This window comes from Eubalaena glacialis, chromosome 4 (assembly GCF_028564815.1).
Source record: "Eubalaena glacialis isolate mEubGla1 chromosome 4, mEubGla1.1.hap2.+ XY, whole genome shotgun sequence".
In the NCBI taxonomy this organism is placed as follows: Eukaryota; Metazoa; Chordata; class Mammalia; order Artiodactyla; family Balaenidae; genus Eubalaena; species Eubalaena glacialis.
In genome coordinates this window covers 63,280,516-63,307,447 of record NC_083719.1, presented here as the reverse complement: position 1 = coordinate 63,307,447, position 26,932 = coordinate 63,280,516, and the positions used below count along the sequence as shown (strand labels likewise).

The following is a 26,932-nucleotide window of genomic DNA, read 5'->3' as shown; positions in this document are numbered from 1 at the left end:
TCATTAGGATGATATTTACACATTTTTGTTTTCCTTGATCCTGATTTCCAAATTTTGCTTACATGTTATTTCATTACACGATTGTTGGTTCATTGTTGTTTTTGTAAGTGGCTACAAGTGCTTTGTGGACAGAGTCATAATATGTATATGTTTAAATACTACACATTAAGATATAGAAATGTACATATGCATCTGAATTTGTGTTAGCAATCCTACCATTTACTTCCTGGTCATCTTGTGGCTCCTCCATGCAGTAAACCTGGAATGAGTCAATGACATCTTCCCTGTTCATGCTCCAGTAAACTGCAATCGTTGTGCTAGTGGCAGAATTTGGTTCCTGAGGTTCTAATCTAGGAGGCTGTGGAACTGGAATATAAGCAAGATTTATTATCAGTAATGCTGCTTTTATTGATTGATTTCTTTTTCTTTTTACAAACGTCACTTGTACTTACTGATAAAAATGGAAACAATACAGAAGTACATGGAGTAAAGCTGGGAGGACTACCTTGTTCCCAACAGCCCCCAACCCCAAGGATATTCCTTGGAGGCAACCACTGTTACAGTTGAGTGTGTCTCCCTCCAAAATGTCTTGTCTGCATGTGTACATATATACATATAGTATACATAGAAATAAACAAAAAATGGATCTCCCAATGGGATCACTTGATAATATTCTTCTGTAATCCTATATTTAGAGCAATAAACTTATACAAGTTAGAGGATTCATCAAATGATTTGGTTTTCCTTCAAAACAAAACTTTGAGAATGCATTGCTAGATAACCAATGTTGTATCCTTCTACATCAGTATAGAAACTATATTCAAGTGGAGACAAATGAAACCCTTTTTAGCTATAGTTGCTATATCATCAAGGCTGAAAAAGACTTGCATGAATAAAATATCAAAATACACTTTCTGAAACGACTATCCCATTTTTTCCATCTCCAACATGACTATACCTACAACTTTTTAAAACAAAATGTAAAAATTACATGGGGGAAAAAGTACCCTATTAACTGATTCAAATATAAGGTTTAGATATCTAGTATAAATCCATTGTTCTGAATTTTAAAGACAACAATATTCTCAAGTGTTTTACTAGAGATTTCAAAGGTTTATAATTATGCATATTGAACATTAACAGCATATACAACATCATAAACCAAGCTCCTATACAATTCTCCTCCAAAATTTTTGAGATATAAAAGCACTGAACATAGTTTACAAATTAAAGGAAAAGGTTATGCCCATAGTTGAAAAGATGTCCTGTTTTTAAATTTATTTGTGTTGTTATTTTCCTGTCAACAATTTCCTGAGAGATGAGCTTGCTGAATAATACAGGCCAAATTTTATGAGATTACTTTATTAAAAGTCAACACTGAAGGGAAAGAAAACAAAGTTTAGTTCAACAGGAAAGTGGAAATTAGAAGAAATAAATGGGTCTAAATTTAGTAAATGGAACAAAAAGAGACACATTGAAAAGATTCAATAAAGAGATAAAGACCTGAGGGAATACACAGTTATGAAAAATGAGAAGCAGGATAAGAGACTGGGCAAGTTCATGGGCTTTGGAGCAGAGAGGCTGGCCTAAGGTTAAATGCCAGATCCCCCACTTAGGAGCTGTGTTATCTCAGCTTCAGTTCCTCCATCTTTAAAATGGGAAAACAACAATAATACCATTTCCTCCCAGGGTTGTTTTAAAAAGCAAGATAATGTATATTAAGTGCTTAGCAATGTATCTGACACATAACCGGTGTTAACATTCAGAAAGCAACATGGCCTTTTGCAGGAGCACAGAAAATGGAGGGGAGAAGGCAGGAAGCCCCTGAAGATGGGAGCTGAAGTAGAGACCCATCATCTGGTAAATCACAGAGGGAACACAGAGGTAAGACATGCTGGGAGCCTGCATGATAAGGCAGGAAGCCTGCCTGTCAGAGCACCTCCCCAAGGACTGATAGTGGTTCAGAGACTATTATACTACTATCTTTGACTTTTCTGTCTTCCCAGCAGGAAATCAGTGTCACATTCTAAAGGAGTCCATCCAGATAAATGTAGTTCAGTAAATTTTCATGTTGCCCAGGTTTATGGAAGAGCCAAGCAGATTGACTATTATCAATCATCTTTGAAGCAGTGCTGGAGAACTTCATGAGGCATGAACAACGAAAATGCTGCTTTTTTCTCTATGAATTATAAATTGTGCTATAGCTGCCTTTTTAAAAATGGCAACATCTTTTCAAAAATCTCTCTCTCAGGTAGCTTAACAAACTTAAAATTGATAACTGACCCCAAAATCAACAAATTTTAAGGAATAAGCAGTTGTAGGGAATTAAGCAAAGCATGTAGGCTAGAAATAATTTTGTACTTAATCTACTCCTTTAAAAACATTAAAATTAAAACATCTTTTTTCAAAACAAGAACCACTTTTATTCTTCAAAGTATTCTAAAATTAAGAAGGGAGTATGACTATTCCATAGATGTAATCTAATAACAGTGGCTGGATTTACAATTCCTGTGTGGCAAAAGGACATCAGAAGCTCAGATTTTACACGTTAGCAATGCTACTTACACTTCTGTAGTAATAAACTTGAGTAGGAGTAATGCCAAAAAATGCAAAATGATTTTAAGGCTTCTTTGCCAGAGGCTAAGGAACTAGGCAGAGCATCGCCCCATGGATTCCCCCTGCCTGACAGTGTGCCCATAAAGAGCTGTCATGCTTGGCGAGCTAAGCATTAGATCAACCCGCACTTCAGTACCTGTGGTGGATACAGATTCCCACTCAACCTAGCTTTCAAAAAAGTCCTCAGGAGAACAGCATGATTTGCAGTAGCCCAAATGTGAAAGCAACCCAAAAGTACATCGATGAGTGAATGGATAAGCAAAATGCAGTATAGACAGCCAATGGAATTTATTCAGCTTTAATAAGGAAGGGCATTCTGACACATGGTACAACATGGATGAACTTTGAGGACATTATGCTAAGTGAAATAAGCCAGTCACAAAAAGACAAATACTGCATAATTCCACTTATATGAGGTACCTAGAGTGCTTTAAATTCATACAGACAGGAAGTAGAATGGTGGTTGCCAGAGGCTGGGCGGAGGGGGCGGGGGCAGGAGGAATGAGGAGTTGGTATTTAATAGATACAGTTTCAGTCTTGCAAGATGAAAAGAATTCGGGAGATGGATTAGTGGTGATGGTTGTACGATGGTGGCTTCAACATGGTTAAAATGGTACATTTTATTTTACGCATATTTTACCACAATTAAAAGAAAAAGGTCTTAGGAGCAGAGTCCAGGAAGCCTTGGATGTCACTAATCTATAGTTACCCCTCCTTTCACAGCAATGCACTCAGCCTCTTTGGTGTAGAGCAGTGGTTCAAGTGCAAAGACTCTGAAGCCAAACTCCACCCGCCACACACCACACCCCCCCCCCAAATAGCTGTGTATCTAGGGCAATATGAGAGGCGTTTCTCTGTTCCCTTTATTTCCTCACCTGTCAAATGGGAATAACAATAAAACCTACCTCCTAGAGTTGCTGTGAGATTAGATGACAGTCTAATTAGATAACAGTCTCCACACTGCCAGGCATCACGTAAGCACGGAAGAAATGTTAGGGGCTGCTCTGTTTCTCATCATAAAGGTCACATCCTTTCCTTATTATATCTGTTTATTACAGTGATCAGATTAGCTTTTCAGGCACCCGGTGAGGACTTTATAGCTGAGAGATGTTGTTGGTCACAAAATGAGCAAAAACTATCTAGCAGCAAGTCAACACCCTGGGCTCAAATTCTGGGAAGCAGATGTACAACAAATGCCATTTATATCTCAGAGACCAGTCTCCCCATAACAGTTTGCAACTACTGGGACTGCCACATGCACTGTTTCTGAATGAATCATGAACACTTTATGACAAATTTAACTCTGTGACCTCTAAAATATACAAAATGCCCTCTTATTGCCCATCAGATATTCAAAAGAATATCCTTCTAAATGAACAACAGCATATAACGAATCCCTTAAAAGCAAAAGAGCTACTCTGTTGACCAGAATTTCTTGATTTGCAACCGCTGCTCTATTCAAATGCTTCTTAAAGACATTACAAGAAAATACCCTTTTGTTCTGAGATATTTCTAGAGAAAACCCGTTAGGACAAATGACTGAATTTTTCATTTTATATAGGGTTGATGGGTTTTGCGGGGGCGGGGTGCTTTTCTGTTTTTCAGTTTTTTTTAAAGACACAGTAACCTTTTACTAGTTACTAAATTAAAACTCTTCCCACAGGAATGAAAGTTAATCATCAATTTGAAAACAGAAGTTGTCTTTAAGGTTTGCTTTGGAAGACTATAGCATCTTTTAAGGAGGGCATCTAAGTACATTTTACAGTAAGTGGAACTTGGTTACTTCACTGAAACACAGCGGCTTTGAAAAATCTAAAGAAATGTCATTGTCTTGTTTGTTAAAATAACACATTAAAAAATATTCTGAAGAGCCGGCAGGATGCTTTTCACAGCTGAGTAGGAGGCTCCTGGCTACAGAGCATGATGTGGAGCTGTTAGTTCTCTAAGTTAATCTGTTTAGTTTGAAAAAAGGAAAAAGAACTCAATTGAAGAGGGGAAAACCACTCAGAAAGAAAAATCTGTTCAACATATATGAAAATATTTGATTTATTTTTCCTTCTATACCTGGCTGCTGGCATGAAGCAAATAATCTCTAGAAGAGAGAGAGAAATCCTCTTTTAAAAGGAAAAAAAAAAAAAAGAGAAGACCCTTCGATTCCATTGCTACTTCCTTCCACCTCCTCAATATCCCAGCACAGTCATAAAGCTTCAAATGGAAATGCAGTTTATAACTGAAATGGTTTGCTAGTCTCACGCTTTATTTCAGAATCTAGCTTTAAATTTTTACAACTAAGATTTTTCTTTTTCCAGTTATATTTCCTTACATTCAAAAACTTTATAAAACAAATAAGAAAAACTGCCAAATTTCATCAAGGTAAATAATATATTGAAGTTCCTACCAGCCACTTGTTTTAACATCTGGTCACTTCTTGCCGAGCTGTCGTCATAATGTTCAAAAAGCGAAAACGCAGCAGGCATTTTCTCTAAAGAAGCAGTGCTCTCCATTGCAGAAAGCAACCTATCAGGGGAAAATATTTCTATATGAGAAATCATTAGCATACAAAATGAAAGCTAAGAACAGTTATTCAAAATGAAGTTGTTGTTGGTGGTGGTGGTGATGGTGGTGGTTTCTGTGAGGCGTTGTATCCAAAAAGAATTTAAACTGTTTCAAAATCTGGAAATATATGTATAAAATCTATTCACAGGATTCTTCAGTGCAACTGGTAATATTAGAAACTCCATTCCTATATCCTTAAATCTGAATAGATTCCATTGAATTATACAGTCTTAATTTTGCCTCTATAAAGTTAGTCCTAAAAATGATTACATTTTAGTGATTGTTTATGCTCCCTAAAGATAAAAATGTTCGGAGCCCATCTGGAAATTCACATACTGTTTGATATCTTTGCTGTTTTCAACCGTCACTATTATACATCTCACCATTTAGTCTTTCAAGAAAATATGTTCACCTACTATGTGCCAGGCACTGTTCTGGGTTCTGGGATACAGCAATGAAGGAGGATAAAGTCTATCTATTCTTAAAAGACTAAATAAGCCACAGTATATAAATTAATAGCTTTCTTTATACACAAGACCGTCTTAGGAGGGATGCCAACAAATACTCAGCATTGGTATCCAGGTGAAATCTGGGCTTAAAATTAAAAAAAAAAAAAGGTAGATTCTGAAGAGGGAAAAGGGGAAGGTAGAATTGCAAAAACATTTATCTTTAGCATGCATGAGGGGCCTAAACTTTGGTTAGGCACTCTCCTCTGTGCACCTCACTCACAGAGGACTGGAATTACCTTCCAGAAATTAAGTCAACCACTAGGAACTCCATCAGCTTCATAATCATGGACGTTGGGGTTTGGGCAGCACAGACCCACCTCCAAGCCTTTCACCTGCTGTTGGAACTTTCTTCTCCTAAATACTTGCGTGGTTCCTTCCTCACTTAATTTAGATCTCTGTTCAAATGTCAGCTCTTCAGAGAGGGCAGCCCTCTCCCTTTTTCTGTTCCTTACTTTGTCGTGTTTTTTCCTCAAACTCATTACAACCTATTTGTTTTTGTCTGTCTACTTCACCTGACTATAATCTACATGCAAAAAAAGGACTTTGCTGTGTTCACTACTGTACTGTAATGTGTTACTTGGCACATAGTAGGCTTTTAATAAATATATTTTGAATGAATAAGAGGACAAGGTTTCATTTGGATGAGAATATCAGGATCTCAGGTCTGGAAAATTTATCAATATGAGGGGAAAAGATTATAAAATATAACTGAAATATTTAGAGTGCCCACTATGCTTACTTGTGTTAGGAATAATAAAATTCACTATCATCTGATTTGGGGGAGATGTTCCAGTAGGGACTTCGAAGAGGAGGTGACATTTGGCTGAGTCTTAAAAATAAGTAGGAGTTTCCTAGGCAGAAAAGATAGTACGGGTGTTGCAGAGAGAACAGCATGAATAAAGGCATGGAGTTGTGAAAGAGTATGACACACTCAAGGCCCAGAGGGGACCATGGGCTACCTTGAGAACTGGGAAAGGGAGACAGTTAGAGATGAAATAGAAGGGTATTTGTGGCTTGACTGGGAAGTCTTTCATATCCACCAAGAGTTTCCATTTTGTCTTTTAAGGCAGGGAGAGCCATAGAAGTGTTTACACAAGGGAAGTTTAGAAGAGTACCCTGGCATGAGTCTGAGGGAGGATCACAGCAAGTAGACTAGAGAGGTAGTGAGGCCAGTTGGGAGGACCCCACGACGCTCTTGATGAGGGAAGACAACACGAGCCTTAATTAAGGCTTTGGAGATGTAGAGGGTGGAAATGATAGGCTCAAAATGAACAAACAGCGGTGACTAGTGCACATACTAAGCCCTCTCAGTACATGTCACTGATAAAATGGAGGACTTTTTTGTAGCACAGAAGCTGTAGCTATAGATAGAACACAAAAAATGTTTGAATTTTCCCTTATGCACTGATCTGTTCAATTTTAACATCAGTGTGTGTAAGGGCAAGCGGACATCTCTTTATGAGCAGGTCCTACAACGGTTGTGACTCTCTTTCATTATTAGAACACAAAAAAGCAAAACAGAGGAAAAAAATTATCCTCTTAACAGAACAGCATTTTCTAAGCAAATGTGTTTTTTTTAAATATGCAAATTTTGAGTCTAAATATTCTTGACAGCATTCTTTAATTTAAGCATTTTCAGTGTCAAGAAAAATCATTTAATATATGAGCTCTGCCTTTAGATATATAATATGATGGCAGGGAAAAAAAAGCAGCAAGGGGGAAAAACTAGGAGAAAAAGCTAGATAGTTAGCATTTCTCATAGAAAGGAACACCAACGACATTGAGACTTTGAGGCAGAAGTTGTCTTGAGAACATGAAAGGCTTCATTTTAGTGAAAAAAATCAAGCTTCATCATGTGTGTGCACATTTAACAAGATTTTCTTTAATTGCTTATATTGCTTCACCAAATTCTGAATTTTGTTATCTTTTTTCTTTACAGAAAAATAATGGTTATCCCAAGTGTACGCTCCTTTAGGCAACATGCAGCTTCCGCAAAGATTAATTCATTGTCAATTGGACAATGAGATCAAAATTAATTAAAATGACACACAGATGAACAAGTTCAAGCACAAAACCAAAAAAAATGGTATTTAGAATTAAATGCATGTCAATTCGTATTAGCAAGTTAATATTCTAATGTTTAGAAAAGTAAAAATGTGAAACTATAGCATTTTAAAGGTAAACACATTTGCAAATTTTCATTCACCAAGTTTTCTTGCCGATCAGTATCTTCCACGAGTGAATGAAATATAATAAATAAGCAAATATGCCTCTACATTGTCCAGTGCATACGGAATGGCACTCTAAATCCATATACTTTGGGGGTAAAAATAAATATCAATAATACTTAGAAGAAATGTGTAATTTTAAAAAAATAAAGAAAACTGGGAGCAAGGCCTGGGTATCAGCTTCCAGACCTGCCCGGTGTGCCTCTGACTCCTGCGTGAGAACTGGTACACGTGCAGGTGCCTGGTCCCACCTGGATTCTCCTGTAGTGGATCCGGGGTGGAGCTCCAGAAGCTTTGGTTTAACAAACTGCACAGGTAACTCAGAAGCCAGTCTGGGGCACCACCAGGCCAGAGGACAGGTTGTTATAAACCGGAGGTTCTCAACCCTGCCTGTGCACTGAAATCACCTAGCAAGCTTTAAAAATACCCTGGCCACACCCCACATCAGTTAAGCCAGAATCTCATGAGGTAAGATTGAGGTATCAGCATTTTTTAAAGCTCCCTGAGTAATTCTATTTATAACAGAGCCACTATAATAAAACTCTTATTGATTAATGCCAATATTAATATACAAACTATTTTCTTAAAGCATCTTGACAATATTCTGTTGAACATGTTTTTTTAAAGGTAAGTAAGATTCATCTGTACAGTTTTCATTATCTAAAAAATCAGGTTTCTAATCCAAACCCATTTTTCTATATTTTAATATATCACAAATACAAATTTCTGATTTTACTTTATGCTATTTCACAATTTGGCATTGAATGAAATGAACTGAAGATAATATTTACAATTTTAGAAATTTACACTAAAGGGGTGAAAATGATTAAAAAAAAAAAAATTAGGCTCTGACAGGAGGAAAGACCTCAGGCCTGGCTATGAGGCAGAAGGGAAAACGTGCCAGATCAGTACGAGCATTTCACTATCAGATGCTCCAGAAGATAAACATAGCTCTGCTGTGTGTCTTTATAGACAACGTTTCCTAATTTCTTGTTCAGTGTTTTGCCTTTTAAATGAATGAAGAACTTTTCTTAGATTGAGTGTTAAAAAACAACAACAAAAACAAAACAAAATCAAAAGAGGAAGATTCATTTAGGTGAGCTGAGCAGAAAAGGAAGATAAATTCATGCCTGTCTTCTGAAGAGAAAATGAGAGAACATTCCATTAAGATTACATAAGTCATCAAATTGCTCAAGGCAGATATGAATGATTCTTTCAAATACTCATATTTAACCAGTAAGTCTAAGTATCTACAAAATGTTCTGTATGCAGTGACAGGAAAGATAGCCTAGTCTAGATTAGGCTGGAAATACAGAATACATCTCAACGAAGCAGTTAAAAATCTACATTATGATAATTGTTATTTAACTAAAGCACATGCAATTTCCTTTCAAAAGCTGTCATTTAGCTTTCAAAAGCACTGTATCTATAATAAAAGTGCAAATCCAGGAGCTCACTAAATGTATGCATTTTTTAACTGGCAGCTCATTTCTATAAAGCATCAAAATATTAAAATAAAGCATACAGTCATGCTAGTCTCAGTCGCCACTACATTGTGCCATATTTTCTATACCTTTCATTGATTTCCTCAAACGACTTATGGGGGAATGAGAGAGATTGAGAGAGGGGAAGGGAGGGAGGGAGGGAAGGAAGAAGGGAGGGGGGAGGGGAGAGAGAGAGAGAAACTAATTAACAACAAAAAGGAAAACCAACCTCGAGCATTAAGATCACGTATGTTCTAAAAATCATTACTCCTCAGCTACCTTTGAGGCTGTTTCCTTTGGGGGGCTTCATTCCAGGCAGCAAAGGAATTAGTGCTCAGAAGGGGTGGCGGACAGGGTCTGGGATGGAGGGGGCTTTAGTTTTACTCTCTACCATCAGCAAGGCCAGCAACCGTTGCTTCTGCTCTGCTTCTCTCTATTCATTAATAAATGGTTTAGCTTCCAGAATAGAATTCTCTGAAGCAAGGAAAATGACTTAAATTTGTTCAATGTGGAGATAAAGCAAAATGTAATCAGTAGTTATCTCTGGGTGATACCTTCTTTCTGCTTTTCTGTACTTTCCAAATTTTCTGAAATGGATATATATTACTTTTATAAGCAGGAATAACATGCTTCCTCTTTTACAGCTTGTTCTTCTATAGAGAAGAAAATATTCTTATCAAACCAAGGTAAGGTTCTTAGGAAACACAAAGCACTTTATTAGTGCTAGACTTCCAACGAGGTGCTTAATTTTAAAATACTAAAGCTTTGCCTTAATTAAGCATAAAGCAACTGAATGATTTTCATCCTCCTTTGAGGATGCCATGTCCACCTCACCCAAATTTGCACCAGGTGGAGGCGTCCCCAAAGGCAAATCAAAAGCCTAACATTGCCCCATTTTGCCTCGTTCTATCTCCAGTCTTTAGTAGAAGGCTGGGAGGATTGAGGAGCTTTGAAAGGGAGGTTCCCACTCATCATAAAATGGTGCTTTTCTCTGCTTTGACAATTAGGTTTAGGATTGCCTTCAGGGAAAACATCTCCATCACTCCTGGTTAATCCTGGCTCCGTGGAGAACCAGTATTCTACTGAAGGTTCTAGGGAATTAGGAGAGCAAAGAGCTGTCTCTGTGAGTAATCTGAGGAGCACCCAAGGGACCCTCTGTCCACAAGGTACTTGTTTGAATTAAGGAATCTGATCACCAGGAAGACCCTTGTAAAAAGATCAACATGTTACCTGAGAGAGGTATCATATCATGTCATCCTTTTGCATGCTGAAAGTGTACCAAAATGTTACTCTCCACTTGGTGAGGTTCAGAGGGAATGGTCCCTATGAGAGGTCATTTCAGATTAGGGAGTGGGAGTGGAAGGGGGAGAGGCACTGGAAGATCAGGCCAGCACCCAAAGGGAGCATGGCATGAATAAAGTTTTCAGGCTGCTTTCCCTCCCTCTCAGAAGGTGACCAATCCATTGTGACAGAACAGACAGATGATGCTGCGGCCTGGCTTCCATGTGTCCTTCAACTGGATCTGGGTGTTATGGCTTTAAGGATTGGCTGGGCCTTTTCAATAGGCATGAGGCATGCCCTAATAATTTTTAAATGAGAATTATGTAAACCCCACATAGAGATATAAATCATCTTAGGGAATAGTAAAAGATTAGTTTTTTTAAAGTAGACTTGGGTCAGAGTGGGTTCAAGGTGTCCGGACCTGTTTGAATTGGTGCTTACAGTCAAGAAAATGGTCTCATCAAGCTCCTCAGCTTCTCTCACGATGGTCTCCAGGGTGTCCTTGGCAGTGTCCATGCTCTGCAGAAAGTGGACCATCTGGTCATGCAGGAACTCCATCTTCCTTTTCTTCACTTCCTCAAAGCTCTGGGCTTTCTCATCATACTGCGCTAAAACCTTTTTCATCATTTCCTCATTCTGTTCTTCTAGCCTTTTCTCATTTTTACTACAGTTTTCCTTTAAAAACAAACAAAAAAACCCTTCTGAGTGAACCAAGAAGTGCGTGTGTGTGTGTCTGTTTTAAGAGAAATACTAGCCTTTTAAATAATTAACCTCTGGCATCCTGGTAAGAGAATCACAGATTACGTGCACAGTCTAAATTTCCAGCCCACCAACCCCCTTTGCCATAGTTAGCTTTGCAACAGAATTCACTGTAAGAGAACTATCAAGAAGGATTCAGTTAATGAAACACACATAAAAATGTTTGTAGGGAGGTATTGCCTACCTGCATTCCCACATGATAAAATTTGAAATTGGCATCACGGTGAATGTAGATCAGGTAGCAGAGAAGGTTTAGTGCCATTTTCACCACTCCACTAAAATCATAGTGTGAGGGAGGGAACAGCCAGGATATTGGACAGGGTGCTACATTCATAAATGCTCTCCAGGGAAGGGGTAGCTTCCGCCAGAGCAGGAGAAACTTTATTGCCCATCTGGACAAACTCAGATGCTTAGAGGGCTAGTGATAAGGTGATCATATTACTTACTGTCTAAAAGGAACACTTTGGTGGCAGTGAGGGGTAGGGGGCAATAACACTAAAAATAATCAACAGGTGTTAACTGATCTACAACAGGAATTAGGCAGACCTCTCACAAGCAAACTGGGATGAGAAGTCACCCGAGTGATGGGGAAACTGTGCCCCAGCCTTCCACAGGGGCCCTCTACCAATCCTGACTGACAAGTAAGGATGCCTGGGCCATGACTGTATATGGATGGAGCATTGCTACCCCCTTCCTTCACTGCAGAGGGAGCAGGGTCAGCATGAACTCATCGAAGACAGTGGTACCATGAGAGGCACTCATCTGTCCTGGGCATGAAACACTGGGCAGTGCTTTAGAGCACCTCTGCAGAGCTAACCCAGTGAAAAGCAGGATGGTAGGGCAAGTCAGAACTCAGACCTGAATTCAAATCTTGGCTCTCAACTTACTATAAACTTACTATGACCTTGGTTAATATATTTAACTCTAAGTCTCAGTTTCTTATCTATAAAATGGGGGCAATAATAATAATAATAGCTCCTATTTCATATTGTTACTGTAAGGATGAAATTGGATAAAGCATGTAAAGCAGTTGCCCTGTCATAGTAAGTGCCTAATAAATGTGCATGTGTTTTTAAGGGCAAGTCATTTATCCTTAGAAAGTAGTCTCACTGATGAAACAGAGGGAAGACTTAAGGGCTTTACTTTTAATGGAACAAAACCAACAATGGCAAACCACATATGCACACGCAAACCCCAATTCAGGTCCTTTTAGCTTAGAATCATTTATTTGTGATGCCATGAGCAGACCAAGTTAAAGTAAAAAGGATAAGGTAACTTACCTCAATGGTATTAAAAAAGGATTCTATCTCACTAACAAAGGCTTCAATCCTCAAGGATTTTTCTTGTAAATCTTCTAGAAAGTCTGCTAATTGAACCTGAAGAAAAGAATTAAGATATCCTTAGTATATGACATTTGAGAAAAGAACTTCAAGCAGTGAGTTCCAATTTTCTTATAAGTTTAGTATGTTTGGTAGAGATTCACTATATCATGTTCACTAACAAATCAATCTTTAACTTTTCTTTGCTGCTTCATCTACATTGACTATAGGTAATGTATGATAAACAATTAGGAGGTTTGTGAGTGACAGCAATAGGCAGTTTATTTTCTTATGCAAGAGGAAGGACTTCTTGGTCAGCTGGGGAGTTCAAAGCATACTTGTTTTAGTAAACTATGAATTGAATTCTTTCTCCTTAGTTAGGCCTTGATTTTTATATATTGTCATTCCTCTAAGATGGCAGACTTTTTTCTGAACTGGTCCAACATATCTGAGTAGCCTTCTCACATTTGCACCAATGGTTTCAGGTGTTCCTGCCCCACCTGATCCTGAGAAGGTGAACAGAGTGTCACCAGGCCGAATGTCTAGTATACCAAATGATGAAAACTATCTACTAAAGAGACCTTAAGGTTCTAATGACCCTCAAAGGGTTAAAATACTCTCAAGGAGTGACAGCCAACTAGAAAATGTATGGGTGATGGGGGAAGATGGTACCTATTAGTTATAAACCTAGCTGCAATCTATCCTGTGAAACTTAACAAGTAACAACACAGAATAAAAGAGCTTCCATCTGCCTGATTCACTATCCACAGAATGATGGAGAAATTACACTGAGAAAAGTCCTTTCAGGATCTGGTCTCTGCTTCCCTCTCTAGCCCCTGCCTCTTCTCCACAAGCCCCCAGGCTCCAATCACACAAGCCCCGCCTTTCCTTGGACTCTTTCCCACCAATGTGCCTTTTTATATGGCATTCCCTTTCTCTAGTATGTCCTCCCTGCCCTTGTTTACTAGAAGAACTCTATCTTATTTAAGGCTCACCCAAGCTTCACCCTTTCGGGACACCTTTCCCATCCTGCCCAGTCTCCCTCCACCATTTCACTCCCTCCCAGAGGGTTCCTGTCTCAGAACACTGTGCCCCCACAATGCTGTATGATCCGGGGGAGCTACAAGTCTATCTTCCTTTAGTTTTGTTTTGTTTTCATTCTCTATGATTAGCACAGTTCTTGACATGGAATGGAAGGTCAATAAATATTGAGAAAGAAGGAAGGGAGAGAGTGAAGGAAGAAAACAAATGACAGATAAAAGATAAGGCACCACAAAGGGGATGGAGTGGCGGGGAGAAGCCAGGACCTGGATAATCTACAAATGCAGCCATCAGTTCCTGAATAATTACAAATGGCCTACTCACAAGATGCTAGAGAATTCTCAAGTGACAACTTTTTAAATTTATTTTTAATTTTTAAAATGTGCCAACCAACTCAATCTTCACAGTTGATTTAATGAACGAAGCAAGTCTCTGGCTTAGTCAATTTGTTTTCCACTTTCTCTTCATACTATATGGAGAAGATCCAGAAAAAAAACTTTAAAATGGTTTTAAAGCAGGAGACATCATATCTCCCTGCTTTTGAAATTTGTTTTAAAATTAACAGTACTTAGAATTATTTTTTTAATTTCTAAAACTCATGGAGATAAACAAAACATAATTAAGAAGGCTAAAAAAAATCTAGTCTTCTTTCTACTGACAGTACCCAGTAGTTGTTAGTTAACAAAACCAAGTGTCATCAAAGAATGGGGCATATTTCACTGGTGTTGATGCATCTCAATGCCTGAGATTCCAAAAAGAAATTGACCCATGCCCTACTCCAAACTTGACCAGGTAAAGTTTCAACAAAATTTCACCCTGGAGATATAAAACCAATATCATATAAGTTGAGAAGGATTACTTTTCCAGAAAAAAAAAAAAAAAAAAAAGCCAAGATTCTAATATGTTTTCCTACTGAATCAAAACGAGCCTGACAATCATTTATCAGTGACCTAATTGAATAATCATATTGAAAATTGCTACCATTAGGAAGGCACTGAGTAGAGCAACATGGATACACAGTCAAGAGCATGAGCTCTAGCATCAGACAGACGTGGGTACCAGTCCTAGTTCTGTCTTCTATGACCTTGGACTTAAACTATCTGAGCCCATTTCATTATCTGCAAATCGATGACAATGACAGGGTTGTTGTAAGGATTAAAAGATATCTTGTATATAAAGACCTTAACACATTGCCTGGCCCACAGTAAGTGCTCAATTCTTGCAATTTTAGATCATTCTGGCTACTGTATGGAGAATAGATTGATGAGATAAGAGTGGAGATTCCAGTTAGAAGGCTATTGAAAGGTAGATGAGAATCTTAAAGACTAAATGTTTGATTTCCAATAGTATCTCTGAGGGACTAGAATACTTATAATCACATACATAAGGATATACATTGTGACTAACTTTCTAACATTGGGAGTCTATAGACATAGCCAGAAGGAATGCAAAAGTTTTCCACTTCTAACATCAATTTTATAAATAAAGAAGAAATGTGGAGAAAACCAAAATTTAAAATGTCTTACTGTCTTGAGTATTTTATAAAACTTGCAATAAAATTGCTTAATATAATGTAAATGTGTATTTTTAAAGGATGATATTATAGATAACAGAAAATAAATTGCGCTTTATGCTCAAGTGCATATTTTTTAATTTAAAGTTATTTGCCTTTTTTGGATAATGTTAAGGGCTACTGTCATAAGATCCCTCAAAGGCAATGCCCCATGTTATTTATCCTGGTATCTCCAGAATCTAGAAGAATACCTGGCACATACTATGTACCCAATAAATGTTTGTCAAAGTGATCTTAACTAAATAACTAGGGAAATATTCTTAGTTTTTTTCAGACTATTATGCCTAAAGATGAATGTATCAAATATTGGTCATTTTTTAAAATTGAGAAAATGAGAAAGCCAATTAAATGTCTATGTATGATTACACACTTGTATGCTTTAAAATCTATTTACCTTTACAGCACTTATAGCTGTATCAAGCGTTGAAACCTCATGGTCTTTGTGGGTGCCAAACAGCTTGTCAACAGCAGAAATTGGGCTTTTACATGTGTGGCAATATGTGTCAATCTGGGACTTTTTCAATTCCTTTTGTTCCTTCTCGGTTACCAACTCTGATGATAACTGGTCTTGTTCTGTCATCTCTCTGTCCAACTCTTCCTGTTCAGCAGACTTACTTTGTTCCACCTCACTCACAAATTCATTTTCACTGATATGTTCAAAGGATTCCTTTCCTTGAGATAACACATCTTCAGGGGTGGATTCTGAATATAGTTCTTCTGATAAAGTGTCTTGAGTAACCACTTCGTAATTCAGGGATTCAGCAAATTCATACTCATCCTGAACAGGGCTACTGCGGAGCCAGTCTTCACTCAGCTCAGGGGGAACCATTATTTGAGGTTCTTCTTGCAGTGTTTCTTGAACACAAGTTGCACCAGATGCAAATTCTTCCTCTGGGAAGGACACTTGTACTGGGACATTCAGACTGACCTCTGGATTTGCATTTGCTGCTTCATTAGTTTGGCTGCTCATTTCATCTACTCTCTCCAGGACATGATGAGTGTCTTCAAATGGAACCGCATAGCTTATCCTCTGGGTAACCACTCTGACTTCCTCGGTGATGGAAGCTTTCCTCTGAATAGCTACACTGTCAAGAGCCTCCACGTGGCCTACTGATTCTCCTTCCCTGTAAGCTGCTTTCTGTTTCTCTTCCAGACTCTCCTCCCCGCAAATAGTTTCAAACCTCCCCCAAATTTCCCCTTCTGCAATTATTGGTTGGTATGAATCACCCTTACCAACTGGCTTTTCTTCTAGACCTTGGTCTTGGTCCTTTTCAGTTATAGATGTGTCATGGAGAATGTCATCTTTGAGTATGTACTTCTCAAAATATATTCCTGTTCCATCATCAGTGTCAGAATTTCTGCTTGGAAATGATGCTTCAGAATTCACACTGTCACCTTCAGAAGCTGTCTCCCCTTCTTTCTTTTTCTCTCCAACTGCTTCTTCATACAGATCTTTATATAAAAATGCCAGTGCAGGTGGCTCCTCCAGAAGTTCAGGATTAATGGCTTTAGCAGTGGTAGGAAATATCTGGGTTCGTGACAAAACTCCTTCTTCTTCATCAAATAAAGGCATCCCAGGTGACTTTGAGTCCACATCTCTATTTATGCTCTTTGGAGCATCTCTGTCAGCTGATTCTTGGATAACCGAAGACTTTTGGGTCTCTGGGTCAGATAATTTGCTGTAGTCCTTTTCTAGTCCATAAAAACTTTCATCTAATTTCACCAATTCATATTCATATTCTAGGGCACTTTCCTCTGAACATTCTGGGAGAGAGACAGTTTCTCCTGGAACTTTCTTTGACAGCTCTCTTTCAACATTTAATTTCCATGGAGTTCTCTGTTTTTCTGGGTCTGGGGAGATGTTATAATCAATCAATGTATATTTTTCGAAATAATCCTCTTCACTGGGAATTGCAGGCTGATTAAAGGCTAAATCACCAGTTTCTGAATCTGTGGATATCTCCTCTTTGGTTGTATGAGTTTCCTTTTTTTGGTCTTCTTTTGATGGTGTAACTTTTTTATCAGAATCTTCTAACTTACTCTGTAATGTTTTATGGCAAGCAACTGCCTCACTCTCATCATGGAAGGGTATAGGCTTAAATGAAGCCTTCTCTTCCAAATATTCTAACTTATCTTGGATTTGTTCACTTTCTTCCTCATCAACTGAAGAAATAAATGCAGGAGCATGAATGTTCAATATCTCACAACCTTCAGAAATGATACTGAAGGCACTCTTTTGCTCTTCTGAAAGTCCAGCTGGCTTACTAGTCACTGTAAATTCTTCATCTCTTACATATGTGTCTTCAGGCTCCTTGGAAATCATCTCATCAATACTGATTGTTGATGCATTAGTTATAAATTGAGCATAGTTGCTGCTCGCTGAAGAGCGTGGTTCATTTACATGGGCATCTTCCATAGCTTCCAAGTGGTGCTTTGAAACAAGAACAGATTGTTCAGACATTTCAGATGCTTGATCTTGAGATGTTTGAATAGTATGGACCATATGCCTCTCTGGAGTCAATTCTGACCATGGATCTGAAATCCTTTCAGATTCTTTAGATGGAGATGCTTGTTTACTTTCTTTTGTTGTATCTACTGAGCCACCTTTTGGCAGCTCTGATGCTGTGACCTGTCCCTTTTCTTCATTGTGACTTACCACATCCCTGCTTGACTTGTCCAATACCAGATTTCCTTCCTTCGGTAAAGAGTGATCATTTATTTCATCACGATAAGGAAGATCTACTGGAAGGAAAGTCTTGGTTTTCTCCACCAAAACTTTACATTCTTCTAATGGATGTGGTTGGGTTCCTACTGCCTTTGTTTCCCTGATTTCTGGGTGAGCCTCTGAGATCATGGTTTCTGATTTTTCAGTAATTTCTGTAGTTTTAACTAATGAAAATGGTTGAGTTTCACCCAAAGAATGACTGAAAGAGATATCTGACTCTTCAGGCATATGCCTGGCTATATTCATGGAATAAGGCTGAATTTCCTGCTGCTCTTTTCCTTCTAAAAATGCATGTGACTGCTCTTTTTTTTCTTCTTTATCTTCCTCAATAATTTTGTATCTTTCTCTGTGGTCCTCATTTTGATAGACTTGCTGCAGCGCAGTAGCAGCTTTTGGTTCTTCCAATTTAATAGGGCTAGATCCATGTGTAATTTGTGCCTTCCCTATTTCATTACTACCTCTAAGCTCTAATGGGGTCACCGTTTCTTGTTTTTCTGCTAGCACCTTCTTTTCTTCCAAGGAATATGATCTCATTCCCAAGTTACCTTTCTCCTCAGTTGGGCTAACAGATCTGCGTTTTATTTCCTCTTCAGAAATTTTCAAGGAAGTAGGTTTTGGCATCTCTTTCTCTAGTCTGTCTTCACCAAGATCAATTAAACTGTCTTTAGATTCTTCTACTGGCAAAATTATTGACTCCAGCTTCTCTGATTCCTCTGTGATATTTTTACTTGCAAAGCTAGATGAAGCTGATTTTGGCTGTTGTGGCACCTTATCTATTACATCAAATAAAAAGAGTGATTTTTCTTTTTGATCATTTCCTGGCTCTTCTTTAAGGATAGAAATATTCCGTTTAGATGGAGGGGAGATTTCTGGCTTCTGGGGTCTTTTACCATCAGTGATATGAAGACGAACAGCATTTTTGGCTTCTTCCATAATGGATTTCTCACCCATGGGAGAATAAGATTGAATTCTAAGATGTCCCTCACCATCAGCAGAAGTGACTACTGAGTTTAGGTCTATTTCCTCTGAATAGTCTAGGACTTCTTTCTTCCCATAATCTTCACTAGATGCCTCAAAGTTGGATTTTGGCTGTGGCAAAACTTCTACATTTGATAACCATGCGGGTTTTTCTTTAAAGTCTTGACCTTCACCAGATTTAACTAAAGAACCTGTGGATTCTGCAGCAGTTTCAGGTTTGGCCTCTAGCAGTAGATGATCTGCTGGCTTCTCAGTTGCATGAACGTCAGCTGGAGCAGGACCTCTAGGCTCTATCATGGTCACTGCTTTTTCTACAGATGGGCTTGGTTGAGCTTCTAAATCTTCTTTTTCAGCAACTTTGTTATCTGGAGTGCTTGATCGTAAAAACAAACTGGACATCCACGATGTGAAAGGTGGAATTCCTTTCTTTCCCTTTTCCTCGGAGAGGCCTGGCTCCACTGCCTTCTGCTGCTTGGGCAGCTTTTGTATGACCTCAGGTGACTCTGGGGGTTGAGGTTCTTCATTTTCTTGGGTTGAGGAGAGGGGTTTTATTTGTGTGGGTGTTTTCACTTCAGATGCTGGTTTCCCTCTCTCAGCATCATCTACAACCTTTGACTGAACCACTTTTGATTCTTCTCCAGGTAAGGGAGATATACGCCTGTGTGCTTCTTTTTCATTGCCCAGTGCAAGTTCTGCCTCTTCTGCCAGGAAATGGGCTGCTTTGGCAAGACAGGGAAGAGTTTCTGATTTGACCACTTCCATTGATGGGCCAGACACTGGTTTCTGGAGGATTCTTTCAGATGGTGTTTTGATTTCTTCCCAGCTGTCTTCTTTGCAAGGCCTGGAAAATTCTGTGTTTGCTTTCTCCGATACCAAACTTTCACTCCCCACTAAAGAAAGGGTCTGCTTCCCTTCTGCTTCATTTCTCTCCATATTTCCAGCTGGAACTAAAGATTTTGGTTTGGGGGCCAGCTTTATTTCTTCAGAAGAATAAGTTTTAGTTGCTAAGGTCTCTACGTTACCACTAGAGGTATCGAGAGTAGACACTGGTTCTTGTAATGATAAGTGAGATTCTTCTGCAGAATGTGGCAGAATTTGCCTTCTGATTTCAGTTGCGTGGTCTATCTCTGACAGAGCAGGCTTGAGCTGCCCTGTCATCAGATCACTGGTACCAGAGGAACCCAGCTGCACAGATCCAGGGACTGCTTCTTCATGATGACTTGCCAAGTCTCTCTCTGGCTTTTTCAGCATCCAATTTTCATCCTTTGGAGAAATAAGGGCCTCTTTCATGTGTGTTTCTTTAACATCTGTAGGCTCAGTTGTCATAAATGATTTTGATTCTTCCAAAGGCAAATTTTCTTTCACAGACAAAAATTGTTTAATACCCATATCTTGTTTATCTGCAAAAGATCTGCTTACGTCAGGTAATTTAACAGCTTGGTCTGAATGAAGTTCTTTTTCAGGCTTCTCTTCTTCCACAAGGAGGTCAGAAGAAGCAATCTTTGATGGCTCTGTTATACTCTGGGGTACATGAAATGAATTTGGTTGGTCAGTTTCTTCATTTAGTTTAGTTACAGTATTTTCTGTCACTTGTGCCTTCAAATTTCCTGTTGGCAGTAACAGGCTTATTTCTTGTTTTCCTTCTTTTTTAAAGTCAACTGAATGGTTCAACTCTCCTGATAATCCTTTTAAAGAAAAAGTGTATGGCTGAAGTTCTTCTGGGTTGTCTCCTTCAACTAGAGAGGTAAATGCTTCCCTTGATCCTAAGCTAACTACATTAGGAGAGAAAGATTTAATTTCTTCAATCTGAGGTTCCTCCCTAAGGCATGATGAAACCTCTGAAATTTCAGGCACTGTAGTTGACACATGAAGTCCCCTGTTTTCTTCTTTTCCTTCTCCTCTGCTCCTAAGTTCAGCTAGGCCATTTTCTAAGACAGAATCCCCTGTTTCAGTTATGGGAGATTTTATTTGTTTTGTATTTATGGATTCACTTTGCCTACCTAAACCACCGGTGAATTCAGAGCCAGAATTTGGTAATTCTGATACTTGATGTGGCTTGTCTTCCTTCTCAGGTTCCAAAGAGAGCTGTGCCAGAGCAAGATCTTGTTTTTCTGACAGGAAATCTCCCTGAACTATAGAAGGTGTCTCCATTGCCTGTTTGCTCTTATCACCACAGAGGGTTGGTAATGTTGAAGCTAAATCTTCTGATGCTAAATATTCTAACTCAAGAAAAGAACTTGCTGTTTGCTCATTTTTGCCTTTTGTAACTATATATTTGAGTGCAGGTGACACGTTCTGTGAGGAAGGAAGTTCAGTTTCTGTTTTCTTTATCTCACCACCTAGGTTGGGCGAAAGCACATGGTCAGGTCCTGACATCTCTGAGGCAGACACAGAATTTTTTTTCTGTGATACATCCAAATATTCAGAGTCGAGGACTGTAGAAAATGAAAGATCTTGTTTGTTTTCCACCCTTGCTTCCTTTGATACATCTGAATGCTGAGAAGACAATGTTTTGGTTACTGCCAACCCAGGTTTAATGTCTTCAGTTTCTACCTTTGACAAAACAGAATGCTCTGGTATAGAGGATATGCTTGCAGGTAAATCAAATTTAATTTCTTTCCCTACTTCTGACCAAGCCAGACTTTGGGATGCAGCAGTTTCAGTGGGAGAAGAACTAGCTTTAATTGCTACCTTGTCTTCTTCTTTAAGAAGTGAATGCTTATCTACAGATGTTACCATCTGAAGCGGCAAAGCAATTCCTAATTCACTCTTTCCTACTTCTGTTAAGACTGGATATTCTATAGGGGTGGTAAGAGATAAATCTGTTGGGATTTCTTCTTTTGCTAATTTGGTTAAGCTTGAATCATGCTTTGTTACAGATGTCGTGGTTATTGAAGAACTGGGTTCAATTTCTTTCTTTATGTCTTCTGATAAAGCTGAAAATTCTGATATGGGTGGTGCATGCTCAACTTCCTTTTCCACTCCTGGTGACGCTGAATGCAGCACTCTAGGTGTACCAGTTATTTTAGAATCATGTTGCACTTCTGTTTTCACTACTGATGAAATCTCAGGTCCAGATAAAGATGTTTCCTTTAGAGGTGAATATGGCTTTATTACTTCAGGCTCATTCTCTGACAACCTTCTCTGTTCTAGTTCAGATGTCACATTTGGAGCTAAATTGGGTTTGACATCCTTCTTTGGCTCATCTACCAAGTCAGGCAGAACTGAATCTTTCATCCCAGACTCTGGAACATTTGGAGGCTGAGGCTCCATTTCTTGATCCTGTAATACATGTGCTATAGCTTCTTGAGAATCAGGCACAATTTCTTCCTTACTTTTAACTTTTAACAAAGCCATCTGTTCATCTGCAGATTTTGGAGTGAGTGATGTTTTGGGTTCTTGTTCTTTCTTAATTGCATGGACTGAATCAGGTGAAACTGAACACTGAGATACAGGCAAAACAGGTTTGGTTTCTTCCTTTACCATGGACAATTGTGCAGGTGTTGCAGCTAGTGATGAACTAGTCTTAATTTCTCCCTTCTCTGAATCACTGGTTAAACATGGCAGAATCACGTCTTCAGACTCAGGTTCTAAATATGCTCGAGTTCTCTGCTTCTGTACCATAATGAGATATTCAGATACAGTTGTTGATGTTGTTTGAGCATCTGGCTTAATCTCTCCTTCATTTGTTGAAGGGAGCCAACACAAGTCTTCAGGTGCAGACATCAAAGGAGAAGTTTCAGTTCTTTGCTTCTGTGATGAACTCAGATGCTCAGGTACAGGTGTAGCAGTTGGTGCAATTTCTTCCTCATCTGCTTCTGAGAAGCAGGAATATCCTGACGCAGCCATTGCAGGTAACAGTGAATCAGGCTCAGTTTTCTCCTTATTTGTTTCTGGGATCCTATATGGTGGGATGGAAGCTTGTGATGCTGAGTCTGGAGAAAAAAGTTCAGCTTCTTCAGTATCTTCATCTGACAAAATCGTGTGTTCAGATGGTGATGTTAAACATATTGGAGAATCACACTCAAATTCTCTTTTCTCTGTCTCCTGAGTTCCATAGGGTGGAAATGAGAATTCTGACACAAATGCAGAGTCTGGAGAAAAAGGTCCAATGTCTTCTTGCTCTTCTTCTGAGAAATTCATGGGTGAGGAGGCACCTTTTAGATTTAAAGGGGATCTGTGGACAATTTCTTCCTCCTGTGACTCCGGTGTTGCATATGGTGGTACTGAAAATTCAGACGCAGAGGTGGAAGAGGGTGTGTACCACTCCATCTGTACTGTCTCTTCTTCTGAGAGGACCACATGTTCAGATGGGGTGGCTGAAAGTGGTGGTGACTGGCATTCAGAAGTCCCCTCAGTTGTGTATGGCGAGAGAGAATGTTCAGATACAGAGGCCACCTCTGGGGAATACAGCCTAATGTCTTCCTTCTCTTCTTCTGACAGAATCAGGGGCTCAGACACACCTTTTGATGTTAATGGGGACTTATGGTCAGTTGTTTTCTTTGGTGACTCTTTTGTTGCCCATGAGGGAATTGAATATTCAGAAGCAGATGTGGAATGTGGTGTGTAACGCCCATTTTCTGAAGACTCTTCTCTGGACAGGACCATGTGCTCTGATGTAGCTGTTGAAAACAGTGGGGACTGGCATTCAGGAGTCTTCTCAGTTGTGGATGGTGAGACAGATGCAGAGGCTGAAGCTGGGGAATAAGGCTCAAATTCATCATTCTCCTCTTCTGACAAAACTGCATGTTCAGATACAGGTTTTACATTAGGTGAAGAAACTGGCTCAACTTCTTGCTTCTCTCGTTCATAGTTCAAATCCTGTGGGACTGAATACTCTGATATGAAAGCAGAATCAGTAGAAACAGACTCATTTTCCTCTCTTTCTTCCTCAGACAAGGTGACATGTTCAGGTGTTGATGTCATCAGTAATGGCAGAATGGTCTCCTCTTCTTTCTGCTCCACCTCAGGGGCCAAGCATGGTGGGAAGGGTTCCTCAGAAACTGATGGACTTTTTGGGTAATCAAGTTCTATGATCTCTTCTTCCACTAAATTAGAATCTTCAGGTTCAGGGGTAGCATATATTGGTAGAGGTGTTTCTATTTCTTCTTTCTCTGGTTCCTCTAACACTAGAGGTTCAGAAAGAGAAATGGATGGCTCGGGCATGTTTTCATCCTTCTCTCCTTTGACAGTGAGATGAGGAGGGTTCAGTTGTTCAGAGACTGGTTTTGCCCTTTCTGGTGACATCAGATCCAGTTCTTCTCTCTCTGGACCAAAATCTTCCTGGATAGAGGCTGTCAGACCTGGTGAAGGTGTTTCCAGAGAACCCTTCTCTGCCTCCAGTGGAATGGAATGGTCAGCAGAAGATACGTCTTCCCTCTTTACCTCATCCACTAACGGCGGTGAGACTGAAGAGTCATGCTCTGCAGTTACCATTTCTTGTGAATCAGCCTCAGATTTTTCCTTTGCTGTTTCCAGGAACGCAGGTGCAGATGTATTAGGTGTAAGAGAGGAAGGCTCTATCTCACAGGGTTTTGCTTCATCAGCTGGCAGCTGTGGCACTGACTGTGGAGCGCTGAGCTGTGTTTCTTGTTCTGCTGTGTCATTACTTGTATAAGAGGAAGGTGTGTGCTTGGTAGTAGATGCAGCCCTTAAGGGAGAATCAACGTAAATTTTCTTTAGATCTTCATGACTGAATGAGGTCAGGGACTTTGATCCTTTGGAAACTGCACCTCTCCAGGGTGGAGCAAGCTCTTTTACTTCATCATTGTCTATGCTTTGGGCTACTGATTTGCCTGTTTTGGAAACTACGTTAGAATCATGATTGCCCAAATCTGGCTCTAGACTAATGGACGCATCTTTCCCCTTCCTATAATGTATTTCTTTAATTACATAACCCTTTGGCAATGTTCCATAAAATTGTAAAGGAATTAATTCTTCTTTAACAGAATTAAACATCTTAATTTTATATTGTACTGTTCCTATGTAGACTGGCTTTAACACTAACGGTTTGTGTTCTTTGTATATGGCCCTAGTAACAGGAGGTGTATTTGAGGTGGTCTTCTTTTTTCTCATCTTATCATAAATGCCAGTAGATGACTTCTCTTTCTGGGTCTTTAGTTTCTGGCTTTCTGAAATTAAAGGATTACTTGTTTTGTTTGCTGGAACATCTTGGGATTCAAAAGAATTTCTTTTTTTGTTGCCTTTCCGACGCAATGATGGTGAGCAATGCTTTGACTTAGGCTTTCTTTTCCGAACTTTTTTAACTTCATCCACAATAAAGGAAACATTCCCTGGAGGAGACTTCAGAGTTGACCCTTCCAGACTACACACACCAGAGGTCTGACTTTCTTCCAAGGCCCAAGGAGTGGAAGACCTACTTGAATTGGTCTCCCAGGTTATTCCACTATCTTCCCGTTGAACTGTTACCATGGAAAAGGAGGGGTCAGATATGATACACTTCTGCTTGGTCTTGCCCTCTTCATTCTGGTCTGATAACCTAGAGTAAATAATGATATTATTAATAATTCTACATATATTAATAATAAAAATAACATATTAATTACATATTCTAATAATAAGTCAATGTCCTGTTCTTACTAGGTAAAGGATTAATGTAAAATTAAAATATACAGATAAATAGTGCCATCCATATCAAAAATAGGGATGTATACAAAATAAAGTTTAAAAATTGAAGTCAGGATACCAAATACAGTAACACATCCCAGGCTGGAATAAATCAATATCCTGCAAAGTCAAAAAAAAGCTAAAGTGAAATTCCCCACCTTCCCCTATCAGGATTGCCCCCAGACCTCCTGTGGCTCACCCAGTCCCTCAGGCTCACTATCTAGTCACGAGGACCTTCATAATGGCCCTTGCATCTGTGCCTTCCCTGTTACTGCTGTCACTACCTTGACCTAGTTTTTTATCACATCACCCCTTGATTATTTCATTAGCTTCCTAACTGGTCAGCTAGTATCATGTTTACCTCCTGCCCTCCCCCCACCCTCAATCCATCCTGCCTATCTTTCCAGACCAAGTTTACTAAAAATTTTCATCATGCCACTTCCTGCTCAAAAACGTCAGTAAATTCCTCATATCTATAGAAAAATAAATTCAAAATACTTAACTCTCTGATCCCTAGCTGACGTTCTTTCCAAGTACCCACTTCCACCCTACCCTTACATGGTACGTTTCTGTTTTAACTAGATAATTCTGTGTTCAGTAAATATATCATGGAAACTCTGAGTCAGGGCCATGAAGAGAAAGTAGTGAATATAGCGAGATCACAAAAAAAACCAGCAGCCTACTGTGCTGTACTTAACTCATCTGTAAACCAGGGATCATAATAGAACCTACTTCATGGGACTGCTGTGAGGGTTAAATTAGCTAATACACATGAAATGCTTAGAAAATGTGCCTGGCATGTAATTAACACTCAATAAACATGATCTGTAATCAGGTCCTCCATATAATCCTTGAACTAGAGATCAAAGGAGCCTGGGCATGGTCATTTTCAACGGCTAAAGAGGTTTGGAAAGATGGTCTCCTTGGACTGCTCTCATATGCCCTCAAGAGATGGCTGGCTTTGGCTGTCCCTTTCAATTGCCATTGGGCCTTTGTCTCAGACTCTGCAGCACTCTTCCCTGGAATTTTCTTACACTTTCTCCTCCCCTGTGCTCATGCCATTCTTCCACTTACAATTCTTATCCCCCACCTTAATCTACCTTTCCTGCATATTTAAATTCTATCTACTCTTCAAGGCTTAGTTTTAAAACCTCCAGTGTTACCATCCCTGACCAATTCAGCAGGCATATTTGCCTTTAAGTTCAAGACCGAGATAAATACAGAACTATTGACTGA

The 26,932-nt window shown here is 39.2% G+C and overlaps 1 protein-coding gene across 2 annotated transcripts in view; it reads right to left on the bottom strand.

The window, feature by feature from the left end:
- CMYA5 (cardiomyopathy associated 5) overlaps positions 1–26,932 on the bottom strand; it is a 111,142-nt gene that overhangs the window by 33,007 nt on the left and 51,203 nt on the right. The window contains exons 2-7 of one of the 2 annotated variants that reach the window (XM_061189392.1): positions 15,761–25,568; positions 12,714–12,809; positions 11,116–11,349; positions 9,483–9,496; positions 5,015–5,133; positions 217–366 (exon numbers count right to left, since the gene is read on the bottom strand). In XM_061189392.1, coding sequence (XP_061045375.1) covers positions 217–366; positions 5,015–5,133; positions 9,483–9,496; positions 11,116–11,349; positions 12,714–12,809; positions 15,761–25,568 — 10,421 coding nt within the window. Of the gene's footprint in view, positions 1–216; positions 367–5,014; positions 5,134–9,482; positions 9,497–11,115; positions 11,350–12,713; positions 12,810–15,760; positions 25,569–26,932 lie in introns of those variants that run through there. The other variant, XR_009700817.1, reaches the window with a different exon arrangement.